The following is a 27,378-nucleotide window of genomic DNA, read 5'->3' as shown; positions in this document are numbered from 1 at the left end:
GATTTTTTTTTTTTTTAGTGGATAGGCCCACCTCCTTCCTCGGAAACTCAATCCTGCGTGTACTCCGCTGGTAGTGCATTGCATACGCTTTACTTCGTGTTATTGCGAAAGCCTTAATTTACCCCATAGGCGCCGACTACGAGGGTCCTCCGGCCCCCCTCCCCCCTCCCGGAACAGATGCCGTGTTTCCTAAGCACCAAAACAAGTGCCCGAATTAACACTTTTTCACTCATGGTACAAGCACTGCATCAGACAACGAACTGATGTCTTTGACAGGAAAGAAAGAGAAAGCGGCGTACAAGTCAAAACATGCCATTTGGATGAGAAAACAACGGGAAAGGTTATACAAATGAACGAAAATGGGGCGCATGACCCCCAAAAAGGGTGGGAACTTTGGTGTGAGCTCTAACGCAACTGGAATTGGTCAATTTAAATAATGAACTTGTTTTGTTTAATGTGAACTGCTCAGTGTTTCGTGAAAAACTGTAATTCCCCAGTCTTTTTCTGTCTATTTAGGTTTTATTTACGCGTGCGAATGCCTTTTGTGAAAAATCAAGCACTCGCATTCCCCTTTTTATCAACGAGAGCAACACCAATATAAAACCGAACCATGAGAATATTGCGTAAATTTGATATGATACACACTATTTGTTTTGTTTATTCACGAAGGGAAGTCCCGGCGACGTCCGTTTATCCTATCCTAACTAATGACAGCATCATGAGATAGTCATGGATAGTCACAGATTGGGTTAAATTTCAATGTGATGTCTTGCTTTGGGTATCATATTGAAGGTCTCTATGAGGAGAATCATGTGGGACAAATAAAAATTGTTCTTGGTTCTAATGATGACACAGTCATGGTGAGTCAGATTGGGCTAAACATCAAAGTGATGTCGCTGGGACGTGTGGGGTATTAAATTGAAAGTCTCGATGAGGGGAATCGCGTTTGACATAAAATTCTTCCTGGTTATCATCATGAGATACCAATGGTGAGTCATATATTTGGTTAAAATTCGAAATGATACCACCAGCGGAGGGGGGTATCAAAATAAATGTTTCGATTAGGAGAATTTCCGTGGGGCAAGCAAAAAAGGCATCCCCGTCATCAGTGGTAGTTAAGAGAAATTAAATGTTGCGAACTCTACTACTACTACTATGTATGTTTTATTGGCTCAAGGGCGTCTGAGGCCAAAGAGTGCCAAGACAATGTTTGTTTTGTCACATTTGTTGTTAAAATGCCATGACGAGGATTGTGATGTACTTGATAAAAATAGTGTATATATGGTGTAAAGGGCCCTTACTCTAAAAAGCGAAGGGGAATAAGATTAGAGGTAACAATGATGATGTTTAGGTGTGTGCTGGGGGCGTCATAACATAACAGGGATGGCAGTGACGTCCCTGGCACATTATGAAAACGCTCAGAACCACCCTCACTACTTGCATAGGGTGGCCCTGGTGTCACACATGGTATGAGATGAGTGCCAAAAATCCAATGTCAGCGAGGTAGGCTAAAAGTCGTTCACTTCTGATCGGGGGTTGATAAGATAAAAAAAATGATGGGTGTAAGGGTATCGTGTAGGTGTATAGTTCGGGGAAGTGTCGTTTCCTTGCGTCATGGTATGCCAAGCATTCAACCAATACGTGGAGGACTGTAAGTCTTAGTCCGCATTTCTCACAAGCTGGTGGTGGGGTTCCGTTTAAAAGATATGAGTGTGTAGCGTGTGTGACCTATTCTTAATCTGCATATTGATATTTCTGTGAACCTGTTACGTTTCTCTGTGTTGTAAGTCGAGTCCACTTATAACAATACCGGTTTTAACAATATATCGGATATAACAATGGACAGCCGCGGCACCGTCAGCTTTTCATTGTATTCTATGGCAAAATAAACCGCTTAAAACAATGCTGTCATGATGCCATATCGGTTATAACAATTAAATGTGGGCACTGGAACCAACCCTGAACGAAACAAAAATGCAAAAACGCTGCGACAATGCCACCCCAACCCCGCCTATTACGCAAAAGGGCATGAGAGCATACGCGCGGCGGCCAGGCGATAGCGCACTTGGCCTCGCACGCGGCGAGTGCGCGCCGAAGAGGCTCGCATGCCACCGCTGCTTTCGCCTGCCGCGGCGACGCGGAGGACGGGGAGGAGGACCGGATGGTTTTCTTACGGTTTTCTACCTGCTAAAAAGTGAAAAGTTTAAGCAACTTCCCCCTCATTAAGTGCTCTTGTTTATCATGTTCCCCTCATTATTTGCTCTTGTTTGTCCCGTTTTCTTTGTTATTTTCGGCATAACCCGCTTATAACAATAATCGGTTATAACAATGATATTTTCATGGCACCTCAATATTGTTATAAGTGGACTCGACTGTATTTGGTTTTTATAATGTGCAGTTTGTTTTCGATTTGTGTGCCCCACTGTACCTGCCAGCGCCTCCGAAGCATACTCCGAACTAGTGGCTTCATGTCTAGGTAGGTAACGTATGGGATATCTACAACACTGTGGAGAGCCGCCACAGCGGCATTCTGGTCAGCAATTTCATTGCCCGAAATTCCGCTGTGCCCAGGTACCCAGCACACTACTACAGTCAATGGTTTTCCTGAATGAAGAGCTAGTACTACTCTCAGGGAGTCTGTAAAAATAATGGAATTGTGTATTCTGGTTTCTTTTTTTATTTGCGATAGTACGCCCGTTGGCAGAAATTATAAATTCTGGTTTCTGTAAAGTGTTCCACAGTTGCTAAAATGCCGTGTGCCTCAGCTGTAAAAATACTGGTATTTTAGGTGCGGAGCACCTTAGGACCGCACAATGTCCGTCCGCGTCCATGCGCATAGCATTTACAATCGCAAAAAATCACACAGGCACCGGCAGGATTCAAGCCTGCGTCTGGTAGACCAGACAGAGTTGGTGTCAGTCGTCTTATCCATTGTGCTACGACCGTGAGTTAGTACCCGTCAAACGGCTTACTCCCTCGCCTGTAACGGTGCGGAGTACCTTAGGACCTCCCAATGTCCGTCCGCGTCCATCCGTGCGCACACCACCATCAAGCGAAAATCAAGCGACATTTGATTTGAGCCGAAAGTTGCTGTTTCATTTAGGGAATAATCAAGGTGTAACTCACGGCTCAAATCAAATGACGGTCGGGGCGCAAATCGGATGTCACTCGGGGCGCAACTTGGATGTCATTTCGAGTCCCCGTACTCCGCACCCTCGCCATCATCCACGGAGTGGAGATGCTGCCATTTTTGTGTTCGTTGTCTTTGTGATAGCAAAGTTTTGTCCATGTGCAGCGTATGACACAGAAAGGGCGGACTTGGAGGCATCTGTGTAAAACGTTGTGTAAGGATATTTGTGTCGTAGGTGTTGGAAGTGCTGCAAGGTGAGTTCTCTTGGTGCAGTACTTTTGTTAATGGCTCTAAAAGATAAATCACAAGAAAACGGGGACATTTCCCAAGGAGTAACAAGGTCTGTGATCGAAGTTTTATAAGTCACGCTAAAAGAAATCCCAAGCTCCTCAGCTTGCACTTTCACTCTCGACGAAAAAGGCATAGATAGCCGACTGAGAAACGAGTGCATGGAAGAGATGTCATTGGCAATAAACAAAGAAGGGTGATTTTTTACGGGTGTTGTCTTCACGGCATACAATAGGTCTGTGTATAAGTGCTGGTCTTCCAGGCACCACTGGTTACATTCCACATATAGGCTTTATGCAGGACTCGTTCGGAAGGCTCCTGACGGAAGGCGAAGCCCCAGGTGCAGAACAGGGTCAAGCATTTTTAAAGCAGTTTTCGAAGCTGACCCGTATACTACGCTCCCATAGTCCAACCGCGACTTCACTAAACTGTTGTAGAGACGCAGCAGGCACATCTTATCTGCGCCGTAGGAGTCGTGGGATAGAACTTTTAGGATATTCATTACCTTTATACATTTTATTTTGAGTAGCTTTATATGTGGAATAAATGACAGCTTTTCATCTAGCACAATCCCTAAAAACTTGTGTTCCTTCTTCACAGGCACAGCTACTCCACTGAGCTGCACGGTGGGCTCAGGGTATTGATTTTCCGCCTCAAACTTGCCTAATGTCTTGTTCTTGTTCAACAATGTTGACAAGTATGAGCGTTAACACCGGACTTAGGCGTTTAGATTTGGCTGTGAGTATATAAGACTATTGCGCAGGTTTTGTTTTGCTTTGGCCGGGTGGTTGAATCGAGTCACAGACAGACAGACGAACAGACATACAGACAGACCAAAATTTCTGGGTTTGCCCACATTGCCACATCCCTCTCAACACCTACCACCTCGTCTTCTCCTGTCCCCAAATCCCCCCCCCCCCCTCCTTCCCTGGAGCAGTGGAAGTCCGAGCTGACCAGCTCCGCACCGGAGCGCCAGGTCGGCCTGGTGCGGCGCGCACTGGAGGCAGCCCGGACAAGAGGCCTCCTGGACTTAGGAGGCTACCCACGCCCCTCTACCCCTTTCCTTTGGCTCAATAAACGTTTTGCCACCACCACATGAGTAGCCGAAGAAAGGCTATCGTCTTTAAAAGCGCGCATTTGCGGGCGGAACTTATCTATCCGCAAAAACGAAGAGCAGGGTAAGAAAACAAAGACGTTGCTTGGTGTGTCTCTGCCCTAACGGACCACGTGCCGGCCGCTTCTTAAAAAGGGAGCACTTGTTTCAAAATGAGGCACTTGTTTAATGTAAACAAAAATTACAAACTGAGATTGGTTTCTATGTCGGAAAAACACCGACATTCACCAGGACACGCCTATAGCGTGAAAAAGACAGCTGAGAAATTTAGTTAAAACACAGTTCCGGTCCCAGCACGAGTAAATTGGCAGAAAAAGTCGTAGGCGTGAGCGTTTTCGCACGAAGGCATTCAGTAAAGTGAAATAATGCGGACGCCTAGGAATTTGCTGGAAAGCGTGGCTCACATTCAAAAGCATTTCTTTTCTATTTAAGCCTCTCAGAAGACAGGACCACAACCATTAAATTAAAGAGAAAGTCTTATAACATTTTCGTTACGTTATATTTATATTGAACGTTATATTCGCACATTCAAACACAGCCCACCAAATTTCTTGTAAGGGGCAAATGAAAGGTCCCCGTTGTTACTGTGATATGTAACCGAGAATAGTCAGGTCTGCTTTGTAAAGACTACAAACCATATTTGAAACAGCTCAGCCTGTTAAGGGCTTTATTAAAACCAACTATTTACCCAGCCTCACGATAAGTTCACCCGCTCGCCTTCCAAGGATGGGCGCGCCACAGCCGCTGCTGGCATCTTGGTTGTCCACGGGCAGCCAAGATGCCAGCAGCCTTTTTGATTATTGCAATGGTCGGCATACCTGTACCCTCGGCAAGGACCCTAGTGAAGGTCAGTGGCGAAGACAGATGTCATTTCTTTGTTGGAGCGCGCCCAACATGCGTCGCCTGCGGAAATGCGCCCGTCGAGGAGAGGCGGTAAGTTACCATGGTTACCATTAGAAGGCTAATGCACACCCTCTGTTCCACCCGCCCGGCACTGGGTCAGTTACGGCAGTCGTCATACCAAGAAAATTCTTTGTTTTGTTACCCTGCTCTTTGTTTTTGCCAAGAGAAAAGTTACGCCCACAAAGGCGCGCTTTTTGGCAGGTCTTCGCCACAGGCGTATGCGCTAGCGCTTATTCAGTGAGCCATCGCAAATAAAAAAGATTAAAAACGCGGATTTCTCATTTAGAAAGACGCAAAAGGTTAAAAACTCTGTGGGTGTGGCCGCAGAATGCGAACAGGCCTTTTTTTTTTAACAAAGCGCGAAGCCAGAGAGAGAGAGAGAGAGAGAGAGAGAGAGAGAACATTTTATTGAGCATCTCCTTAGGTCAGAGGATACTCGTGGCCACAGGCATGAGCCGAGCGGCGATGTCGGTAGCTAGGGTGACCAGGGTGGTTTGCACGCCTGGGTCCGGGCTACGCAGTGCCTCCTCCCACTGCTCCTCGGATGTGATGAAGGGAAAGCTATTTTGAGGGCAGGCCCATGTTATGTGAGGTAGATGGGCTGGGGCGCCGCATAGGGGGCAATAAGGTGTGGGGTATATTTACGGGTGGATGTGCGTTAGCCTTGTGGGGTTTGGGAAGGTGTTTGTCTGTAGGAGGCGCCAGAGGTGGGCTTGCTCGTTAGTTAGGTTTTTTCCCGCCGGAGGGTAGACCCGGCGGCAGAGGCGGTAATGTTGGGTGATGTCATTGTAAGACACTAGTCTGTCCCTTGCAGATCTGGCTCCGTGGCTTGGATGGTGAGGCCTCGGGACATTTCGTGAGCCTCGGGACATTTCGTGAGACGGGACGTTTCCGTCGAAGCCAGAGTGCGCCGGTGTCCACACAAGTTCTACAGGGTACAAGGGGGGATTTCGGTTCAAAATTTTGAGTGCTGCTTTGTAGATTAAGCCGGCAGCAAAATTTTGAATTGCGGTTTTAGAATCTGAGGTTACTGTGGTTGGGGTGCGTTGCAGTGAAAGTGCTAGGGCTATTGCCGCCTCTTCCGCTGTCTTAGGACTGAGGGTCTTAACAGTTGCGGTATCTAAAGGGGACCCTACAGCGTTTACAGGCCTCGTGGTGTCTATACTCAGCTGCATCAACCTACACGACGTTGGGCTTGCTTCCAAATTTTGTCTGAAGAGCTCGAGCTTTTTTCCTTTCGCATATATTTATATTTTTTCTAGACGAGCAATATTTTACATATGTATTTAGAAATATGTGGCCGACATTACCTATCACTTACAAGTTGGACACTATAGCGGATACGGAGATACGGGGTGTCAAGGTAAACGACAATATGTCGTCTGGTTCGATTTCATCTTTTTTTTTTTCAAAATTTTTTGTTAACGGCAGAACGCAAAGTTTGCTTTGGCACTGTTGGTCATTTTTGTGTAATGTTCGTTTCCAAACAAATTTTATTAAGAGCATATATACACCTTGCCGTGTGCAAAGCCCAAAGGTGGAAAAAACTGCAGCCGCCGGAAAACCGCGCGTCATAGGTGACACATTTGCAATTTTTTTTCTCGCGAAGTATGCACGCTAGAAGAAAACTGATTGCAATTTTTGTTTATTCCCTGGATTGCGCAAACCTCTTGTAAATATGGGGAAAAACAAAAAAATATACGTGTACACGCATGTGCGATCTCTCGTGAAATCAGACTGCGGCAGAAACGGAATTTTTGCCTTGTTTAATTATAAGAATAGGCGGGGTGCTTTTTTTTCTTTTGTAGGCGGCCAGTTAGGCTGTGTGGCACCGCCTACATATAACTGCATATGCCACTCAATGGCAACATGGACCCGTGACAACCAGGTAGTGGCAACCAGGGGGTGCCCGTAGGTTGCTACCAGGCCGAGCGGTGTTGTCTGACGCATGGCTTGTCTCGCGCGCCGTGGAAATACGCCGCTGATGTTGAAGCCGCGTCTGATAATGATTATGAAGGGTGTTTGCGGTTGACAAAGGCGTGGCTGCAACAATTCTAACCTCACATAGCTGGTTGTTTCATCTAACTCTGGCCAATACTTCTTGCATGGCCTGTAGCATTTCGAACATCCGCTTCTATAAAGCTGGGCGCATGAAAACAGCAACATGTGCGCTGGCAAAAGCTCACAAATGTGAAAATCATGTTTCTACCTCCGAGTATAGTTTTTTCGTCCCCCTGAGATACATGAATAGGCGCTCCTGTTTTACCACTTCGTAATGGCATACTTTGGATTTGAAAAGACGTCAGTGTGTCAGATATATAAAGCTTAAATTACTTAGATACTCTGTGACCATTAGCAATGCGAAAAGTTGGTGTTCCGCCGCGGTGGCGCAGGGGTTAAGGCGTCGTGGCGCTGAGCCCTAGCAGGTGGGTTTAATGACGGCCGGGGCGCATGGCTGCTTTTCTGATGGAGGCAAGTAGGGAAAACGCCCGTGCGTCGAGATATCAGCGCATGTTAACGATACCTGTGCAGTCAAAGTTTAACCATATCGTTCCAATATGAAGCGCCTCATTGGCGAGTGGCCGCTTCAGCCCATTAAAACATGAAATCTCAGTTCGATATACCTATTTGACATACCTAGCAGTCTAACCTTTGATATACGAGCGGTGCTATGCAAACGTGGGTAATTACGGGACGCAACATCTACAGCTTGCATGGGTTTCGAGCTTGCTATACGCTCCGCATCGGTGCGTAGATGTGTGGTGTGCGCTTCTCAACCGCTACCTCAAACCGGATACGGGGCTTAACACTTGGGAGGTTCGCACTTGTAGTAAACACATGAGCGCACCGCCTTAGCGACGAAAAAAAAAAACGAAGTAAAAATATGAAGAAACATTACAACATCTGTTGTGCGGGACGTACAGCCGTGAGCTGAAGTAAACGGACCACGGGAGCGCTGGCCAAAACTAATCGCTGCGCCGTCTGGTTGCTCGGCGCCTGTTGTCGAGACCGCGCACAGCGCAGGCGCGGCCTAGCAGTACAGCACACATGCCGCTATCACTCGCTGCTTCGCGATTGTCTCACGCTCCGATAAATTGACGCCAGGGGAGCCGCGCTGCCCTTTTACTGCCTGCGGGTCACGCACCTTCAGTGGAAATGGCGCGCTGGCGCAATCGGCGGAAACGCGGCTCCGCTGGCAGAGTGGGCGCGCTGGTAATTATCTCGGGCTTCAAGCTTTTTTTTTTTTTTTGTGATCCCCCCCCCTTCCCCCTTCCCCCGCCGTCATATATAGAAGCAGAAAATGAAGCAGAAAAAAATCACTAGACAGTCGAAGAAAATAAAACACAACACCATCTTTGTCGGTTTTGAGGATAGATGCGAAATCACAGCCTCCCGAGAATATCAGCGAACTGGGAAAATTATTGATGCTAACCTTACATGCCAAGGTTTTGACAAATACTGCTGTGTTTAGGTATGTACTGCATTGCTTTATGAAACTTCGTTTGCCGCATGCGGCATATGTGCCATTTCGCAATTGCTCGGGAAAATCCAGCCTCGCAATTTTTCAAGTGCGAGGCACCGACACGTAAATTTTATGTTCAAAAACTGTATTGCGATATGAGATACCATTGAACCACGCCTTCAATTCCCAGCGACTATCGAACTGCATGCAAACTACATTTTTCGATTAGATTTATTTGCACTTGAAAACATTATTGACAGTTCTTGCGCACTTCTGTGCCATGAGTTGAAATTGAAGGATTTGATCCAAAGAGGGTCCTTCAGTCGACGATTGGAGATAAAAAGATTACTAGCTTATGGTCGACAGCATGCGGCAAACAAACGACGGTATACTTCAAAACAGCCAAGTTTATTTACACGTAATATTTTACAAAGCATTGCACAGGGCTGTCGTTCATAGATGGGGTCCGCAGACAAAAAGAGGAACGTGGGATAAGAGGAACTCCGTGGGTCCCTCCGCGATACTCCCAACTTCCTTTTTTTTTTTCCAAACCCTGCCACGAACTAAAAAAAGTGGATTTGCCGGATGACCTGCTAGAATAACGCCTCCGCACAGCACAAATTTTAAAGCTGGCTTTTTGCACAACGTTTAAATTATGCAGAAAAGCCACACTCAAAGGGCGTGCATAGAGATATGAGTATGAGCGACTTTGGCTGCAAGGGTTAATTGTGCGACAATAGGGCACGTATCAACATATTTCATCGTGGGGTCCCTCACCACTTTTGCAAGCCCAGAAGGAGTATTTGGCACGCTACCGGCCGAGTACCACTGGCATAAAAAATCAGTGGTCGGGCAAATCCCAAGTCTGGCGGGCAGCCCTTTCCTTCACCACGCCATAATGTTTATTTAATTACAAAAGCCCCGCCTCCCAAAGAGACGTCTCAACCGAGAGTGAGGAGGACCTATCAATTAGCCAATACTATAGGCCGCTGAGCGGCCACAAAGACAGTCAATTGCTGTTGTGTACACAAATAGCTATGGGACCCAACTCTGTCACTCTCATGCAGAAACTCGAAACTCGAAAAACACGAACAACACAAAAAACACGAAACACGAACTCGAACAAACAACAAGACAGCAGATATCAACTGAGAAACTTCATCACATAACAAAAAAGAAACCTCCTGCTTTTTGAATAAAAAAAAGGCTACGAGCCCAACGCAGCCACAGCACGCTATGTGTTGCAGCGTAGCCCCATTGCCACTTATCAGGTGAGTCGCATCGTTTTCAATGCTAGGGCGGTGCCCGGTAGTGTTCCTCTAACTGCGCGGCGTGATTCCCCTGGCGTCAATTTATCGGAGCGTGAGACAATCGCGAAGCAGCGAGCGATAGCGGCATGTGTGCTGTACTGCTAGGCCGCGCCTGCGCTGTGTGCGATCTCGACAGCAGGCGCCGCGCAACCAGACGGCGCAGCGATTAGTTTTGGCCACCGCTACCGTGGTCCGTTTACTTCAGCTCACGACTGTACGTGCTTCTTTTTCTTTTCCACAATTTTTTTTAATTCCACAGCTGATACATATCTGGTGAAGTGGGGCCACTTGAATGACTTCTACTTAACACAACAGAAAAGCATTAGGAGGCGGATGATCAGTCTAGAATATAGCGTGCAACATTAGCGGCACACCCTGCGCCTGCACGCAGCACACAGAGTCAAATGTGAACACAACGCATGGTCAAGCCAGCCATTCATAGGCGTCACTGGCGCCTTATGAACTACAAAATTTGTCAGCCCATTAGTTGCTAAGTTGTTTCATGGCAACGCGCGTTTGTTGACGGACGTTGAGCGCTGAAATGTGTTGAATCAACCACGCTTTAAAGAGGCCGGGCCAACAATTCACGAGCACAGTTATATCTATAGAGCACCGGGTAAGGCATTTTTCCTTAACTGGTGACATGATTTCCGATGATTGCATCCGATTCACCTTCCTTCACCGAGACCAATATTTTGATATCCCACACCGTAGCGGCATCACCTTGAATTTTAACCCACTCTATGAATAGCCATGACTATGTCACGAAGATAAGCAGGGCGAGTTCATTTTTCTACGCTATTTCCCTCATCGCGACTTTTAATTTGATACCCCACATGCCCTAGTGGCATCACTTTGAATTTTAACCCAATGTACGACTCACCACGACTATCTTATAACTATAACCAGGAGGCATTTTTGTAATTGTCCCACTTGTATGCCCTCATAGATACCTTTATTTGTTACCCCACACACACTAGCTGCATCATTTACCATTTTAACCCAATCTATGACTCACCATGACTCTCTCATGACTATAACCAGGGCACATTCTTTATAATGCCCACATGATTACCCTAATTGAAACTTTCCATTTGATACCCCACATGATTTAGCGGCATCACCTTGAACTTTAACCCAATATATGGCTCGCCATGACTATGTCATGCTTATAGCCACGAAGCATTTTTTTTTTATTTTTCTCACGTGCTTCCCCTCATTGAGACATTAAATTTGATACCCCACACGCCCTGACATGGTCACTTCGAATTCTAACGCAATTTATGTCCCGTCAAGAGTATGTGATGAATTTAACCAGGAAGCATTTTTTATTTGTCCTACATACATCCCCTCATCGAGACCTTTAATTTGACACTCAGACACCCTAGCGGCATCAAATTGAGCTTTAACTAAATGTATGGCTCTCTATGACTAACTCATGACTATAACCAGGAGACATTTTTGTATTTGTGCAGCGTGATTACCCTCATCGAGACCATTAATTTGATACCGAACACATCCTAGTGGCATCAGTTTGAATGTTAACTCAATCAATGACTACCCATGACTATCTCATGATATGCCCATCATGCATTTTAGTCCCACTTGATTTCCCTCATCGCCACCTTCAATTTCATTCCCTACACGCCTTAGTGGCGTCATTTGGAATTTTAACCCAACCATGACCCAACATGACCATGTCGCAATAATAATCAGGAAGCATTTTTGCAGTTTTGTCCCGCTTGATTTCCCTCATCTAGACCTTTAATTTGGTTTCTCACACGCCCTTGTGGCATCATTTTCGAATTTTAACCGAATCTATGACTTATTATGACTACCTGATGACTGTACCCAGGAAGCATTTTTTTTTATTTATCCCGCGTGATACCCTTCATCGGGACTTTTAATTTGACAGCTTACACGACCTAGCGGCATCGATTTGAATTGTCACCCAATCTATTACTCACCATGACTATCTCATGATGCGGTCATTAGTCGGTCTAAACGGGCGTCGCCCAGGCATTTCAGTTGACACGTCATTTGAAGCAGCGGAGGGGACGGCCGCCGCCTCCTTCTACCCCCGGCGCTCATCTCTTCCTTTTTGACCCCTAGCATATCATTACCCGTTAACCGAAGCAGGGGAACAACCAGCACGCGTGTGCCGCCGTGTGCTTTCCCACCCCACTCTCCCACCTTCTTAGTGGATCCATCAGTAGGAAAAGGTAAGATTCGCCTCTTTTGAATTCGCCTCACCAGTCGATTCGCCTCACCAGTCGATTATTAGGCACACGCCCAGCCGCTAAGACGTGGTATAGAGCAGTTGCTGATCATCATGAAAAATTCTACTAGAAACTTTGGAAAATCAGACCCCCCCCCCCATTTCCAAACTGATTATGCGGATCGCGAATGCTGAATTCCGACCGCGAAGCGAAGTATGAAACTTAACAGCCAACTACCATAGCTGCCTCCTGGTTGACGCGAACACTTGTGCCACAATCACACAAGTGAAACAGCGCAGGTAACTAACGACATACGAACGCACATGCCAAACTTTTGGGGCTGCAACCCTAGCACAATCGTATCTCTCTGGAAACGCAAAATGGACGGCTTTAAAAAAATCCCATCGCCCTACGTAGTATAGTACAGTTAAACCTGGATGATGTAACGAACATCTATGTAACTAATTCCTGGATATAACAAAGTTTTTCGGTTCCCCATTGCCAGCCCCATTGAAACCCATGCGTTTGCGACCTCTATTTAGCGAAGGCTTTGCGACGGTTAAGTTTGATGTACCTATTTTGCTACACTGATGAGCCATTGTTTTTTGCACTTTTTCTGAAAAACCGGCTGGAATAATGCACTAATTTGAGTGAACGCCGCCCGCACCGCAAACTACCGTGCGCTTCCAGTGTGAGTGCGGCGTGGTGTCGGTACGTCGGTGATCAGCTCTGCGGACAGAAAACGAAAAGTCTGGTCTTTTCAAGACAACCTCCCAATTTTAAATGCCGTCGCCGCCGGCGAGAGAGAAGAACGGCGCTGCCCAGTACAGTATCCCAGCTAGCATTTGTGGCACAGCACACGAGACCGAATGACTACCTACAAAGAAATTACTCAGGCCTATCGACTTGCCAGACGCAAGCTCCCGCCGCCTTGCAAAGGATTGAGCAGGGAGCAGGCGGTCATCTATAGGCAACTCCAAACAAAGACGGTCCCGAGCCCCTACCTAAAGCACAAGATGTACCCGGAGACATACCCTGATGCAACCTGTCGGGTGTGCCGCAAAGCTCCAGCAAGGCTCGAGCACATCGTCTGGGATTGCCTCGCGTACCCGGACGAATCAAACACAAGAACGATGCCACCTGCCTTCGAGGAGGCGGTGCGGACTGAAGACCAAAATCTTCAACTCCAGGCTGTCCAGCGAGTCATCGTGGCGCTGGCCAGGCAGGAGGACCCCGGCTACCCGGTGACGGGGAGCGGAGGACCCCTAGCCGGGTTCGCTACATCTGCGGTGACGACTCTGGCCAAGTCATGAAGACCTAGCAATAGGACTTCATTCGCAGGCCCCAAAGAAGTTTTCCCAATCCAATCCAATCCCAGCTAGCATCCTCTCAACAATTTTCAGTGCGTCAAAGTGCATCAAGTTCACTATAAGGCGCCCTTTCAGCATAATTTTGGTCCTTGTAACTGGTTAGGGCTACGAAAAGTGTCAAAAGGCAAAAGTGACACTTAAGTTACGTTTGTGCATACGGGGTTAAGTAACCGTGCTTCTTTGGAGTGCCGTGTAGTGACTACGTTCGTGGGAAAGCAGCACGCGCAAATCACGCAATTTTTCACTGGAAATAAATCCTTTAAGGGTGAGCTCACCATCCCTGATTTCTAGAGTTTTGGTTTCGTTTCTGCTTCATTCACGCCAGCCTTAACTCGAAACCTGCATGTAACGAAATCCTGCATGTAACGAAACATTTCCAATTTTTGTCAACTTCGTTATATCCAGGTTTAACTGTATGCAAAATATGAACTGTATGACTACTACTATTATTGGCATACCTCGGCAAAGTGGACCGGTTCAACTTACTCACAAATTTATTTTTGGAATCACCTCTCACTCAAGCTCAAGCAGGTATACATTGCTCAGCAACTCATCTACGCTCCCCCAAACACTCACAGATAGCGCAAAACTCAGGACTCACTCAGGCTCAGAACTCACTCCGGCTCAGAACTCCATTCGGGCTCAGAACTCATTTGAGTTCAGCACTCAAAATGAACTCAGAACTCACTTGAGCTAATCACTCAAAATGGACTCAGAACTCACTCGGGCTCAGAACTCACTCGGCTCAGGCGTACACAGACTCAGGCGCGCTCAAACTCACTCGGGATCACTTGGGCTCAAACTCACTTGGGCTCACTCGGACTCAAGCTCCCGATGCTACACTAGCCTTACGCTCACTCAAACTCAAACTCACGCGTGAGTTTGAGCCCAAATGAGTATGACTCATGAGTTTAATCAGCCGACCTCTGTCAGTTGCAGTCAGATATGAAGTGCACCGGAGCTGAATGTACGATTCCGTGGTCACGTTTGTTTGCGTTTGTGCCGTTTCTGCAATGGCATGTTGGCGGCGTCGGGATTATGTTGTTTCACCGGATAAAGGGTGTGTGTGAATGTATGCCTCGGTAAAAGTGAATGAAAAAGCCGGTTCGGCTCCTTCCGGGACTTTTATTTTTTTATTCCGGTACACCGTCTTATTGAGCAGTGGTCGGCAACATTTAGAGGCGGAGGATCGAGTTGCATGAAGCCAATACAGCTGGGGCCGGACGGCAAATCGGGGGGGGGGGGGGGGGGGGGAAGCGTGGAGGGGTGTGAATGCGTTATCTGGCTAAGTATGAAAATGGGGCACATGTGTCAATTGGACACCATCTTTCTTTGTTCCTATCTAACCCCATTTGAGGCCAAAACTGTCCTGTCAGCTTCAGAGAGGAAGTGACAAGGGGGGGGGGGGGGGTGAGTTCTGACGTTGTGTCGGGGGCCGCAGAATACTGCCCCCTGGGCCACAGGTTGACGACCCGTGTTTTAGACTAAGCCTAACAGACCTTCAATTAAGCTCTGGAGTTGAACTATTGACAGCGCAGTCTATGAACTGTCGGATTTTTCAATAAACAAATGATTTGGCCGCAACTTAACCATGCAGGCAGCGATCCTCGTAGTGCTCAAAAATACCCTCGAAGCCTTTAAAACACGCTCCTAGCAGCATGTTCGAACTCCTTAGATGATGGTTACTATACGAGGAGCCTGCCGGAGATGAGATATACGTAATCCGAAGCAAAAATGAGCCCCCCACTGAGCGCGCTTGTTTACCGGTGCCCCTCTGGTTGAAGAGGGCAAAATTGCTCCTTTTGGAGACTAACATATGATACATCGCAGTTAGTCCTTATAGCGAGAAACTACCCTACCCTCTTTTTCCAGGGTGTACTGTTTCACTTGGAACATTCCTTCTATTCCGTTATAGCAGCTCTAAATGTGCTCCGCATATTTGCCTCGGTAGGCTGGGAGTAGAATCGTGGGGCTTGATACGAACCCTACGATTCAAGCCCCAGCAATGCTAACGTTTTTTCCTGTACCTCCGAATTTATTGTAAGATGTTCTCCTAGCTCAATCCTGCGCATTCCTCTCGTAAATAAATTTTCTAGGTCGATTGAGAGGTAGGACGCGGCATAACAAGACGTTTAGTTAAAGTTTTCCATTCCACCTAAAGTACCGGGGTCGTACCTGTCTTGGAACGAAATATCGCGTATCACTTCTCTAGAGTAGTTGCATTGGCCAATCCCCCACTGCGGGTATGCATGCTACTTTGTGGGTATGTACCACTGTGCTGGACTTCGAGCAACAACCGGGGGGTGTTCGGCGTCGTAGAACTAACGTTTCGTCAACCGGCACCTGCAGCTTCACTTACAATGAGTAAAGTACTTTCTCGAATGGGTACTGGGTTACGACATTAGACATCAAAGTACAGCGTTCGGACTAACTTTCTATGCTTAGGCTTACCATTAGGTAACTTCCAAGTTGATGCTTACGATATGCCAAGCAACGTCGCACTCATTGTATACGTCGAGCTGTGGGTATACGTATGCTAGCACTCAAAGCGAGACCTAAGGCCTAACTCCTGGCCGTCGCACGACCCGCCGCCACTCTCTCTTCTGTGCATCAACCTTTGCGCAAAAAAAAAGTTGTGAACTGGACAATAGGGGAGATTTCACGAAACATGTTTCACAAAAGAGTCTATGATGAATGAGGCTACACGAAACCACGGCTTCACGAAGCTGCCTTCACGAATTTCCCGCGATAGCGGCAGAGGTAGGGCAATAGTGCTTTCGCCCTAAGGAAATTCATGTACGTTTATCGTATCATCATAAATGAAAATCTGCTCCACTGTGTCAGCAAGTCAATAAATTGTAAAAAGTGTAGAGAAGTGGCACACTTCTCTTCACCTTTGAGATGTCTTCACACTGCGAAAAAAAAAAATCGAACCATTTCCAAGAGGGGAAGCCCTTCGGGTGTCGGATTCGGTTCTATTTCATGTGACACAAAAGTTTTCTCCGAGAATTTCTCTCAACCCACAAAATTTAGTCAGGCTACAAAAAAAAAAGCAACCCAGTCTTGTTGCACACCATTCCGGAGGGACTTTACGGGGGGAGGATGGTGATACAGAAGATAGAAAGTCTTGCAGTGAAGTCAGGAGGATAGGCATGGAAATGATGGCCTTTGCTATCGGCATGTACGGGTTAGTTTTGGAGGTGCTTGGAAACGGGGGCGATCGGCTGCGTCTTCCACGTGTAACAGTGGACTTGCCTGAACCACCACTCATTCAAGTTGCTGTAGGCCTTCACTGGCGTCGATGCGTCGTGTAGCATTCGACATAAGCCGCAGTGTAACTTTTCTTCGGTGTACGAGTAGTTTAGCCTCCAGGCATGGTAGCTGTTGTAGAGACGCATGTCCCGAGCCGTCCGCTTCATGTGGTCAGCCAGCTCCCTAACATTACGGAAGGCCAAGGCATCGATGTAGGAGCCGGAGGGCGCTATACGGCTGTAGTCAGCGCCGCCCAGCACAACGGGAACCATACCAAACCGGAGCGCGTTGAAGAACTTTTCTGTGACGTAGTCAGTGCAGATGGAGTTTTCCAGCGCCAGGTAGTAGTAGTACGTCTGGGATGCCTTGCGGTAGCACTTTTTCGACATCTTGGGCAGGCAAGAGTCTACCGTGGTGCCGCAAGCGCCGGCCACGTCCACTTCGACGAAATTCGAGAGCTCGCGGACAAATCCCTCGCGATTGCTCAACGTTTTGCAGTTGCTGACGAGCCACAGGGCATGACGGGATTTGTTGGCCCACCAGTTTTGCGGCTGCCGGTCGATGGGGACCTTTTGTAATCGAGGAAGCAGGGTCAAGTCCGAATCGGTGCGATACGTGGCCGTCCAGTTGATGGCTCCCTGCAGGGCATCTGGCAGCCATGGCTCATAGACAGGCGGCTCTTCTGTGTAGAGAGCCCAGAGCTGTCCCCGCGGGCGCTCAACCGGCAGGTCGTCGACGCGCACGTCGCTCAAATGGAAAACGACGAGTGCGCTCGCGTTCAGCGCGCTTCTGTTCGATGTGCGCAAGCAGGCTGGCTCAGTATTGCACGTGAAGAGTGTCAGGTCCATGCTCCACTTAGGGCTGTAGAAGAATGACGTCCACATGAGAATCAGCGGGGGCCCACTAGTCTGTCTGGCAGTCGGCGGCTTCACGCTCCGACCGGGGAATAGCACGTACAGGCTGAAAAGGCTGGTGCCCACGAGCAGGAGCAGCGCGCACCGTATGCGCCTCGCATTGCGCATGACGCTTACAGCTAATGGAACGGTCTTCAATCCACCCTCTTCACATGTCAGCCACAAACCACCGTACTGAACAGCCACGAGGCCTTCTGTTCTGTGATGATGCTCCCTCTCACGCTTTACGATTCATTTCCGGGGCGCGCAGAAAGCACCGAACATCCTGCGTCAACCGCAGTTGAGCACTACAATACTAGACTTGCCCTGCCTCCCTTTTCTGCAATGTGGCTATGCAGCTGTCTGCACTTGCCCACCACTGCTCACTCTCATGCTTTACGATTCGTTTCCGGAGCGCGCATTCCGTGACAGCCGCATTCGAAAGACACACTACCACGAATTTGACCTTTAACGCAGGAAGTAACTGACAATGTTGGCGGGTGAGGGTAAGCTCTTTTGGCGGATATGACGTCATGTTCATTTTCCATTACGTTACTCGCGGGCTCGAAAGAAAGTCTGCGGGCTTCCCCGCACCTATTTATTTTTAGAAAAGAAGGTAATAGTTTTTTTCTTTTTTCTAAGAGCTGCCTAAACAGCATATGCAGGGTACCGTTTCAAAAATTGAGTGATCGTTGTCTAGTCAATCTTCGGTCAAGAGCAGCAGGTGCTTCTGGCAGCACGGCCGGTCCATCAGCTGTTGACGTTCAGACCTCTGGCGTCGGTGGCTGAGGTGAGCACTGCTGTTTTGGTGGGCTCCCCATCCTGAAGGTGCGCGTTACAGTCTAATAGTTTAAAAACTTTGCTGTTCTGCTCGCGACAGTTTAGCGTTCGGTGCACTGATTTTATAAAGAAAGAAAATAAGGGAATCATTATGAGCAAATTGAGGCACCAATACAAATAGGCATTCGGTGGCAACATATCATAAAGTTCAAGTAAGCGCGCCTATAGGAAGGGGATAAAAGGCAAGCAAAGCACTTGTGAAGCAGGCAGCGTGCATGATAGAAAAAAACCCCGCAGAGGAAACTGCGCCTGTGGATGCACGTGGGGTACACCTGGGGCTGCGGTATTCCACACATGAGAGTTCCGAGTCGAAGAACTGTGGGTCTATCTCGCTGCGTTGCTGGCTATAGAGGAAACAGGTGTTCGGTGGGGTTCGGCAAAAGGCTAACGAGTGGCGATGTTCTGTGAGCTTAGTTTCTGGCGTCGTCAGATGCGAGTTATTTGACGCTTAACCTCTCTTCTGGCGTTACTGAAGCTGCCTTTAAGCCGACTTAAGGGAGTTGCATGCGGGGAAGCCTTAGCGCTTAGCATGCGGGGAAACCTTAGAAACCCCATACTCACTCGAGCTCAAGCTCACTTGGACTCAGGCATACCCAAACTCACTCGGGATTATTTGGTCTCGAACTCACTCGGGCTCACACGTACTCAAACTCACTCGGGATCACTCGGGCTCCGTCTCACTTGTGCTCAGGCATACCAAAACTCACTTCGGCCAAAACTCAGGACGCCACAATAATCTCACGCTAACTCAAACTCAAACTGATGCGTAAGTTTCACCCCAAGTGAGGCTAAGTGAGTGGACTCTGATCAGAGGCGAGTTGTCTGATGCTTAACCTCTCTCCCTGGCGTTATTGAAGCCACCGTTAAGCCGAATTAGCGGAGTTATTCGGGGGCAATGCATGCCGGGAAGCCTTAGCGCTGAAAACGTGTGCGTGAAACTCAAGGGTTCTGCCGACTCGTGCGCGGAACTGTTTTGGACAGTGGAAAATGCAGGAAGCTGTTGGGAGCTGGTGACTTGCGTACCGGGAAGCTCCCGGAGCGTGCGGCTCATGCGCGGGACTTCTGGCGCAGGATATTTCGGCAAGATGACGAATGGTGTGGCGGAGGAGCCCCGTTGGCTTCGGCTGTAGGCCATGACACCCTTTGTCGCCTTTACTTTTGTTGCCTTTGTGCCAGGTACGAGTGTCTCGGCTTTCACCGTGGGTGGGTACCGCGGTCATAAGGGCTCTCGCCGAGGTTATACCGACGGAAGAGCACGCGATAAAAGGGCACCATGATTAGAGCATGGCGTCAAAAGAGCACGCGACAAAACAGCATGCGAAAGAAGAGCACAGCGACAGAGCGGCACAGCGACAATAGCGCACGCGACAGAATGGTACAGCGACAAAACGGCAAAGCCACAAAAGCGCACGCGACAGACAGCGCAGACAACCACCGTGAGACGCCCAATTGTGCGTCAGACTGTTACGAGTGGCAGAGGTGGCCTTCCCAAGCTTGTCGTGATGCGACAAGTCGGGGTCATTAGAGAGTTTTAGTATAGCGGAGAGCTCCACTTTAGCGCGCCCAAAGCGTTAGCGGGCACGCTAACCGTCGCGTAACGAGGCGCTATCCGTTTGCGATTGCGACGCGAAAACGTCAACGCCACAGCTAAAAAGCTATACTAAAACTTTCTATTGTCTAGTTGATCGACGTCCCGAAGTCTGCTACTACCCTTTTTCTTTGGTGGCGCGGGTGAACTGAGAATGTTCGGGGCGGTGCGCTGATCAGACGCGGAAAAGCTTGCCAGCGACGCAAGCACTGGGAGTGGCCACTGGCTTGCAAACTTGCAAGTGACGATGCTTCCCATTTGTGGTAATCCTACAGAGTCAGTGGGAAGGGAACCCTTGCGGGTAGCACGAAGGACCAAACCGTTGGTGGGAAGCAAACTGGACGGGTTCAGTTTGTTGCCCACCGGTGGTCTGGTCATCTCACAAACGCATCTTGTTCGTTCAACCCGTGAACGAGCATCGGGAAGAAGCACCATCGTCACTTTCAGGGCAGCAAACTGTACGGGTGTGGGTCAGCTATCTGGTCACCTTGCATGCGGCTCCCGTGATCATTGCTCCCGTGATCCCGGGATCACGGTAGCATGCGGCTCCCGGGATCCTGTGGCCATGGGGGAGGACGCGGAAGTCACGATTCGGTGCACCGTTAGACACATCCACTTGTGATTTGATGGCACTCGACGCCTGCTGTGAGACCAGTTCAGGAGAAGAGATTTCTCAGAAAGGATGGAAACAGCCGGGTCGTCGACAGAAATCCTTGATGCCACACCCACCTTTTTGGCGATGATCACGGTTCTCGCGTGGTCGTCAGGAGTGTCGTGCTTTTGCTGCGCGTCAATTCGGTGACGTCTCAACTTAACCGACTGATTGCAACTACCATTCAAAGCCAGGTGGGGTTTAATGGAAAATGGGTCAACAAGATCCCAAACGCTATTGCCAGCTTCGCCAGTCACCACAGAAGGACGGGATCTGCGAATTAGGCAGCATGCCGAAGTGGGTACCTGGGGACCACTGCTTGCGTGGTCTTCTCTGTGATTTCCCCTGCTTTTGCTTAGTCATGCTATTTATTGATATTTTATGGCGTGAGAATCACTTACGCATTACTTGGCTTAGTTGGGGAAAATAGCAGCATCCTTAGAGAATTGTAGCCAGAACCTGTCAGAAAAATTAGGGGTTATGCTTAGAATTTCCTAAGAATGTGTAGGCAAAAGCTCAGTTGGACCTTCTGTTGATTTGCTGTTTGAACTTTCTGTTAAGCTTTTTAGCCGCGCCCGGCCAGCCCCCTGGACAGCCCCTTCCAAAAAGCTCGTTCCGCCCGCTCTCCATCGCAAGAAGCATCTTGTTCGGCTTCGTCAGTACCTTCACCTCTCAAGATGGCTATTGCACCCTCCCCTCCCCGGCGCTCCTGTTTTCCTTTTCCGGCTTGCACTCCTATTTTTTGCACAGCGGATTTTGTGTACCTCACAGCGCTTTCCATAAAGCACGGAGATCTACGGCAGTCGCCTTAAAGGGACACTGAAGTGAATTTACCAAGCTCCTGTTTCATGCTTGCACTGCGTAGACTGGCTCAAATAAACACACTTTTCATCGTTTATTCGGGTGAGAAGGCGGTATTTATTTTATAAAGCCTCAAAGAAGAAAAACTACCATGCGCGGTTTGCAGCTGCCGCACCAACTAACAGCAGTGACGTAAATACAAGGTGCTACGTGATTAGATAATGTCCAAGATTAGAATTCAAACCGACCTGATCTTCATATTTAACCCATCGCGCGCTTCACATGTACAACTCCTTGAGTAAGTAGCGAAACATGGAAGAGCTACTAAGGATGCCATGCACTTTTTTGGGGGGTTGTTTGGGTGGTATCCTAGCTCCATTCCGTTTTTCACTTTTATTATGGTACTATAACAGACATATACTTTAGTCACTTACTCGTAATTAACAAGTACAGAAGCGTGAAGTGCTGCAAGGTTTGCCAATCGATGCTTATTGTGTTACAGTACGCAAGGGCATACAGAGATGAGCTGCACTTTGAGATGGCTTACGGGAAATGAAGTTTGCCACTTCAATAAAGCATGCCGAGTTAACCAAGTTAATGCTCCAAAAATAGTTCATTATGTCAAAACGTTCGGTGTATCCGACCCACTTGCAACGAACATATACGAGCTTTTGCTGTTTTTATATAAGGGCGTGTTAGCAACAATGGGAAAACAAGAAAGGAAGTGATCAGTTTGTGACGTACAGAGTTAGCGCAGCAAGAAGTAATGTTGGTCAGTGTCAACAAGAATAGCACACTTTACTGGCAAAATTGTGGGGACTTTTTAACTAACGTTTGGGTTTGGGCTAGTTCATTCATCATTAAACAGTGAAACAGCGCTTAAACGAAGACAGTAAGAGGAGACACATCGCTCGTGTCTGTGCCTTCTCTTACTGTCTTTGTTTAAGCGCTGTTTCACAGTTTAATGGTCGACTTTTTCCAGTCAACTTCTCTTAACTGCAGTGTGGTACTGCTAAAAACACCTGGGCAATCAGCCCACAAGATGGCACGCAGGTGCAGCTTTTATGAACCGTTAATGGGGGGCACCCTCTTCCAGCTATTGGTCCTTGCTCTCGGATTGTCACAAACTCGAGCGTACGACGTCTAAAAGTATCGTATATATTTTTCATTTTTTTTTTTGTACAGCGCCTAACTCTTCTTCAGTCGACCGACTCATTCAGTTCGGTTCTATTCGCCCGAGACAAAGCTGGAAGTTTCTCGAACCAAGAGGCGGTAACACTATCTCACGCCGGCTGGCCGGCCAGAAAAAAACAAAAATAAAACCTCCGCCGCTCCGGTTTCGTCGAAGCTTCCAGTACTTTCGAGGAGGTGCGCGTGGCCTTGCCAGCTCTAAAGAGCGTCGAAGATTCTAGAAGGGAGAAGAGTGAAGTTATTCGCTGACGGCGGCGGGCGCGTTGTGTGTTGTGCTCTCCCTCTCCGCGCCTCCGCGCCGGCGCGCCTATAAAAAGAGAAGCCGCACCTAAACCCACCAGCTACGTTTGGACGTCGTGATTGACAACGGCACCTGCCAGTTTGTACATCACACCATCGGCGACCCGCGCCCTGGAGGACTCCAACGTGCTCCCGGGCCTTGAATGACCGTGATCGTCTCGGACGGCCTGGCCTACAGCGAAGCCACGCTTCCCAGGTAGCCGACTCGCCTCCGACAGCGGTGCATCGTCCGGCCCGGTCGGTGAATATGCTGGGACTCTGTCTCTCATATGCATCGAACTGTTCGTTTCTTTTTTAGTTAACTGCTCCGATTCGCAATATTCATTTGTTAACGCTCATGTTTGTATCATTTTGTCTAATTGGATTGTTTCTTGTATTTGAATTCCATCTAAGTTGTCTGTCATTATCGATCTGCTACCTCGTGCTTGTATTTGTGACTTGCCTGTCTAAATATAAGTCTTTGTGCTGTTTTTCGTTCAGGGCTCTTGCTCATTCTTGCCGCTCTGGTCGGCGAAAGCCGCACATCAGACGGCCACCCCCTTTGTCACCTGTGCCCTGTGGATTCGGTGGGGTTTGTTGGCTCTCATGAGTCGACTCCCCATATCTTCTGGCAGTGCACCCTAATTTAAGGAAGCGGGTGACAATTTCTGGCGTCCGCGACAGGACCTCTGATGTGAGCGGTGAGGAGGAGAAAGAGCCTGGAACTTTTTTGGCATAGGTTGTTAGTGCCTTTATAAGCGGGTGCTCTTGCTAACTTTCTCTGTGTAGATGTTCCTAGCTAGAGGCTAGGGTGTCGTAACTCGATTGCGATACATTTGCAATCATGGATTTAGAGAAAATTGTAACATTGGGCTGTCAGCTGGGCCTGTCAGGGGCCGAACTACGAAAGTGGGTTGCGCAGAAAGAAAAAGAAGAAAACGAGAAGGCTGAGAGAGCAAGACAGGCAGCACGAGAAGAGGCTGAGAGGGCTGAAATAGAAAGAGAGAAAGAATTTCAGAGGCAACTTCAGTTGGAACGAGAGAAAGCGGAGCGAGAAGAGAAAGCCCGCCAGGCAGAGGCAGAAAGGGAGCGAGCGAAAGCGGAGCGGGAGGAGAAAGCACGCAAAGCTGAACTCGAGATTGTAAAAAGGCGACTCGAGATACAATGGTTGAAGGCGGAATCCTCATCACCTGAGAAAAATGCGAGAGAAGGGTATAGTGGCCTAAGTGCTAACTCTGAATCGATAAAGGAACGCTCGGATATCTCTAGAAGCAAAGAGGCGTCATCCGCAATCAGCAAGGAGGAAATACCTCCAGATATGTGCGAAAGCACACCACTTCAGACCTGGAAGGACGATGATCCTACAGGTGATGCGGAGCTTGAGGATGGAGATAACATCCCGGTTGTGGATGCCATCACGACGTCGGGGCCGAACCCTCTAGACGAAGGGGTACCCGATATTGCGGGGAGAGTGCCCGAGGAAACCGTTGTCTTTCCGCAAGACGCGGGTAGTTGCACGCTCGTTGTGCAGGAAGACCCAGCTCGAGACTGCGAATTTGCCGGGCAGACTAGCGTCGCTTTCGAAACTGACAGCTCGAGGAGCAAAGAGACTGACTCTAAGGTCAAGTTTGAAACCCCCGTGCAAAGCGGAGCCGCACTCCGCGGAGGGAACGCGCCGTACATAAGCGTCGGCGACGATCCTGTGACTTCAGCGGTGGGAGAGAAACCACCCGCTGTTTCGAAACAAGAACCCCGATTCGATGCCTCGGATCGAGGTGAAGCCTTGCCCGTCGCAACTCGAGAACCGGCAAAAGCGATACCAGCACGGTTCCGGCTCTCAAAATCTGCGGCCCCTGTGACGGTGCCGCTTAGAAGGGAACGGAGTGTCGATGGGCATGTAAAGAACAAACGTTTGAAGAATTTGAAGACCGGCCTTCCAAAATTGTGCAAGCAGCTGAGCTGCCCAAACAAAGAGTGCAGGTTTGGGTGCAAATTTAGGAGCAAACGTGTGCGCCGGCATTGCAGACAGCGGACAGGTGTAAAGAAGCACCGGTCAGTTACTACACGAGGAAAAGTCAGGGAAGGCCAAGTCGCTAGGCGCTCCGATGTTCGCCAGACGAAGGCCCAGACACCGAAGCTTTTTCGCGGGCCCGGTATCACGGTGAAAGAGTTTGTCGCTTCGCGCGACATTTGGAAAGGAACTTTTGCGAAGAAAAGAATTCCGCAGGCGCAGTTACGCAAGCGCCCGATAGACACGGGCTAACACGAAGAATGCAAATTTAGGTATGCACGTGGGAGATCAGTGGAATTGTGTAAGACAGAGTTGTATTTTCACATCGAGTACTGTATACTCGAACGTTGTATTCAACGTTTCTCTGTCGTACTGTACGCGAACGTTGTACTTATTTTGTTACTCTGGCTGTACAGTGTATATTCACGTACTAGTGGCGTTCTGCGTAAATTTTACTTTCGCTGTTCTACAGTTCACATGCCGTGTATTGTTGGCGTTACTAGTGGTGACATTCGTGAACGTTGCGGTTGCATGTTATTGTTTGTGAACAACATATTAGTTATGGTTCGGATGCGTTTCGTTGTATCAGTGCATTGTATGTATTTCTGAGTACTGACGTTTACTCATTATATTTGAGACTACGAGACTTTCGCACTGGAGCGCACGCTGTATTTTCATGAGTTTCGCACTTGTAATGACTAATGGCCAGACATTTATTATGAGCACTGGCTTAATTCGAATGCTAGAACTTTATTGTTCGTCAACTTATGAGTTGTCCCTAGGAAGTGTATTTGTTGAGAAATCTGCGCCAAACCACTATTCTGTACGCGAATTCCGTACCTGTCATTATTATTATGAAGAACATTGGGCTGTACTTTATTTTGTGTTCGTAGGCACAGCCTCTTTTGTTCACTAAGTGTGAACGACGCGTACGCACGACTTTGTGAGTTTTGGGAATATTATTGCATAATATTCTGAAACTGGGGGGCTGTGTCACAAACTCGAGCGTACGACGTCTAAAAGTATCGTATATATTTTTCATTTTTTTTTTTTTGTACAGCGCCTAACTCTTCTTCAGTCGACCGACTCATTCAGTTCGGTTCTATTCGCCCGAGACAAAGCTGGAAGTTTCTCGAACCAAGAGGCGGTAACACTATCTCACGCCGGCTGGCCGGCCAGAAAAAAACAAAAATAAAACCTCCGCCGCTCCGGTTTCGTCGAAGCTTCCAGTACTTTCGAGGAGGTGCGCGTGGCCTTGCCAGCTCTAAAGAGCGTCGAAGATTCTAGAAGGGAGAAGAGTGAAGTTATTCGCTGACGGCGGCGGGCGCGTTGTGTGTTGTGCTCTCCCTCTCCGCGCCTCCGCGCCGGCGCGCCTATAAAAAGAGAAGCCGCACCTAAACCCACCAGCTACGTTTGGACGTCGTGATTGACAACGGCACCTGCCAGTTTGTACATCACACCATCGGCGACCCGCGCCCTGGAGGACTCCAACGTGCTCCCGGGCCTTGAATGACCGTGATCGTCTCGGACGGCCTGGCCTACAGCGAAGCCACGCTTCCCAGGTAGCCGACTCGCCTCCGACAGCGGTGCATCGTCCGGCCCGGTCTGTGAATATGCTGGGACTCTGTCTCTCATATGCATCGAACTGTTCGTTTCTTTTTTAGTTAACTGCTCCGATTCGCAATATTCATTTGTTAACGCTCATGTTTGTATCATTTTGTCTAATTGGATTGTTTCTTGTATTTGAATTCCATCTAAGTTGTCTGTCATTATCGATCTGCTACCTCGTGCTTGTATTTGTGACTTGCCTGCCTAAATATAAGTCTTTGTGCTGTTTTTCGTTCAGGGCTCTTGCTCATTCTTGCCGCTCTGGTCGGCGAAAGCCGCACATCAGACGGCCACCCCCTTTGTCACCTGTGCCCTGTGGATTCGGTGGGGTTTGTTGGCTCTCATGAGTCGACTCCCCATATCTTCTGGCAGTGCACCCTAATTTAAGGAAGCGGGTGACACGGATATTACGCTGAAACTCACTTAACTGCCAAGTGCCAATGTTATGCTGCGCAAAGCTTCTAAA

General features: G+C 48.4%; 1 protein-coding gene across 1 annotated transcript; it reads right to left on the bottom strand.

Annotated features, from left to right (window-relative positions):
* Window positions 1–16,427: 16,427 nt before the first annotated feature.
* Window positions 16,428–18,356, bottom strand: LOC144170848 (alpha-(1,3)-fucosyltransferase C-like). Its single transcript, XM_077700873.1, has one exon. It carries the CDS (start codon window positions 18,069–18,071, stop codon window positions 16,986–16,988), a length of 1,086 nt encoding a protein of 361 aa, XP_077556999.1. The 5' UTR covers window positions 18,072–18,356; the 3' UTR covers window positions 16,428–16,985.
* Window positions 18,357–27,378: the final 9,022 nt, after the last annotated feature.

This window comes from Haemaphysalis longicornis, unplaced genomic scaffold (assembly GCF_048455015.1).
Source record: "Haemaphysalis longicornis isolate Haplotype H1 unplaced genomic scaffold, Haemaphysalis longicornis Haplotype H1 scaffold_1, whole genome shotgun sequence".
NCBI classification, from domain to species: Eukaryota; Metazoa; Arthropoda; class Arachnida; order Ixodida; family Ixodidae; genus Haemaphysalis; species Haemaphysalis longicornis.
The sequence above is the reverse complement of the archived record's forward strand: the minus strand, read 5'-3'. Positions and strand labels throughout refer to the sequence as shown.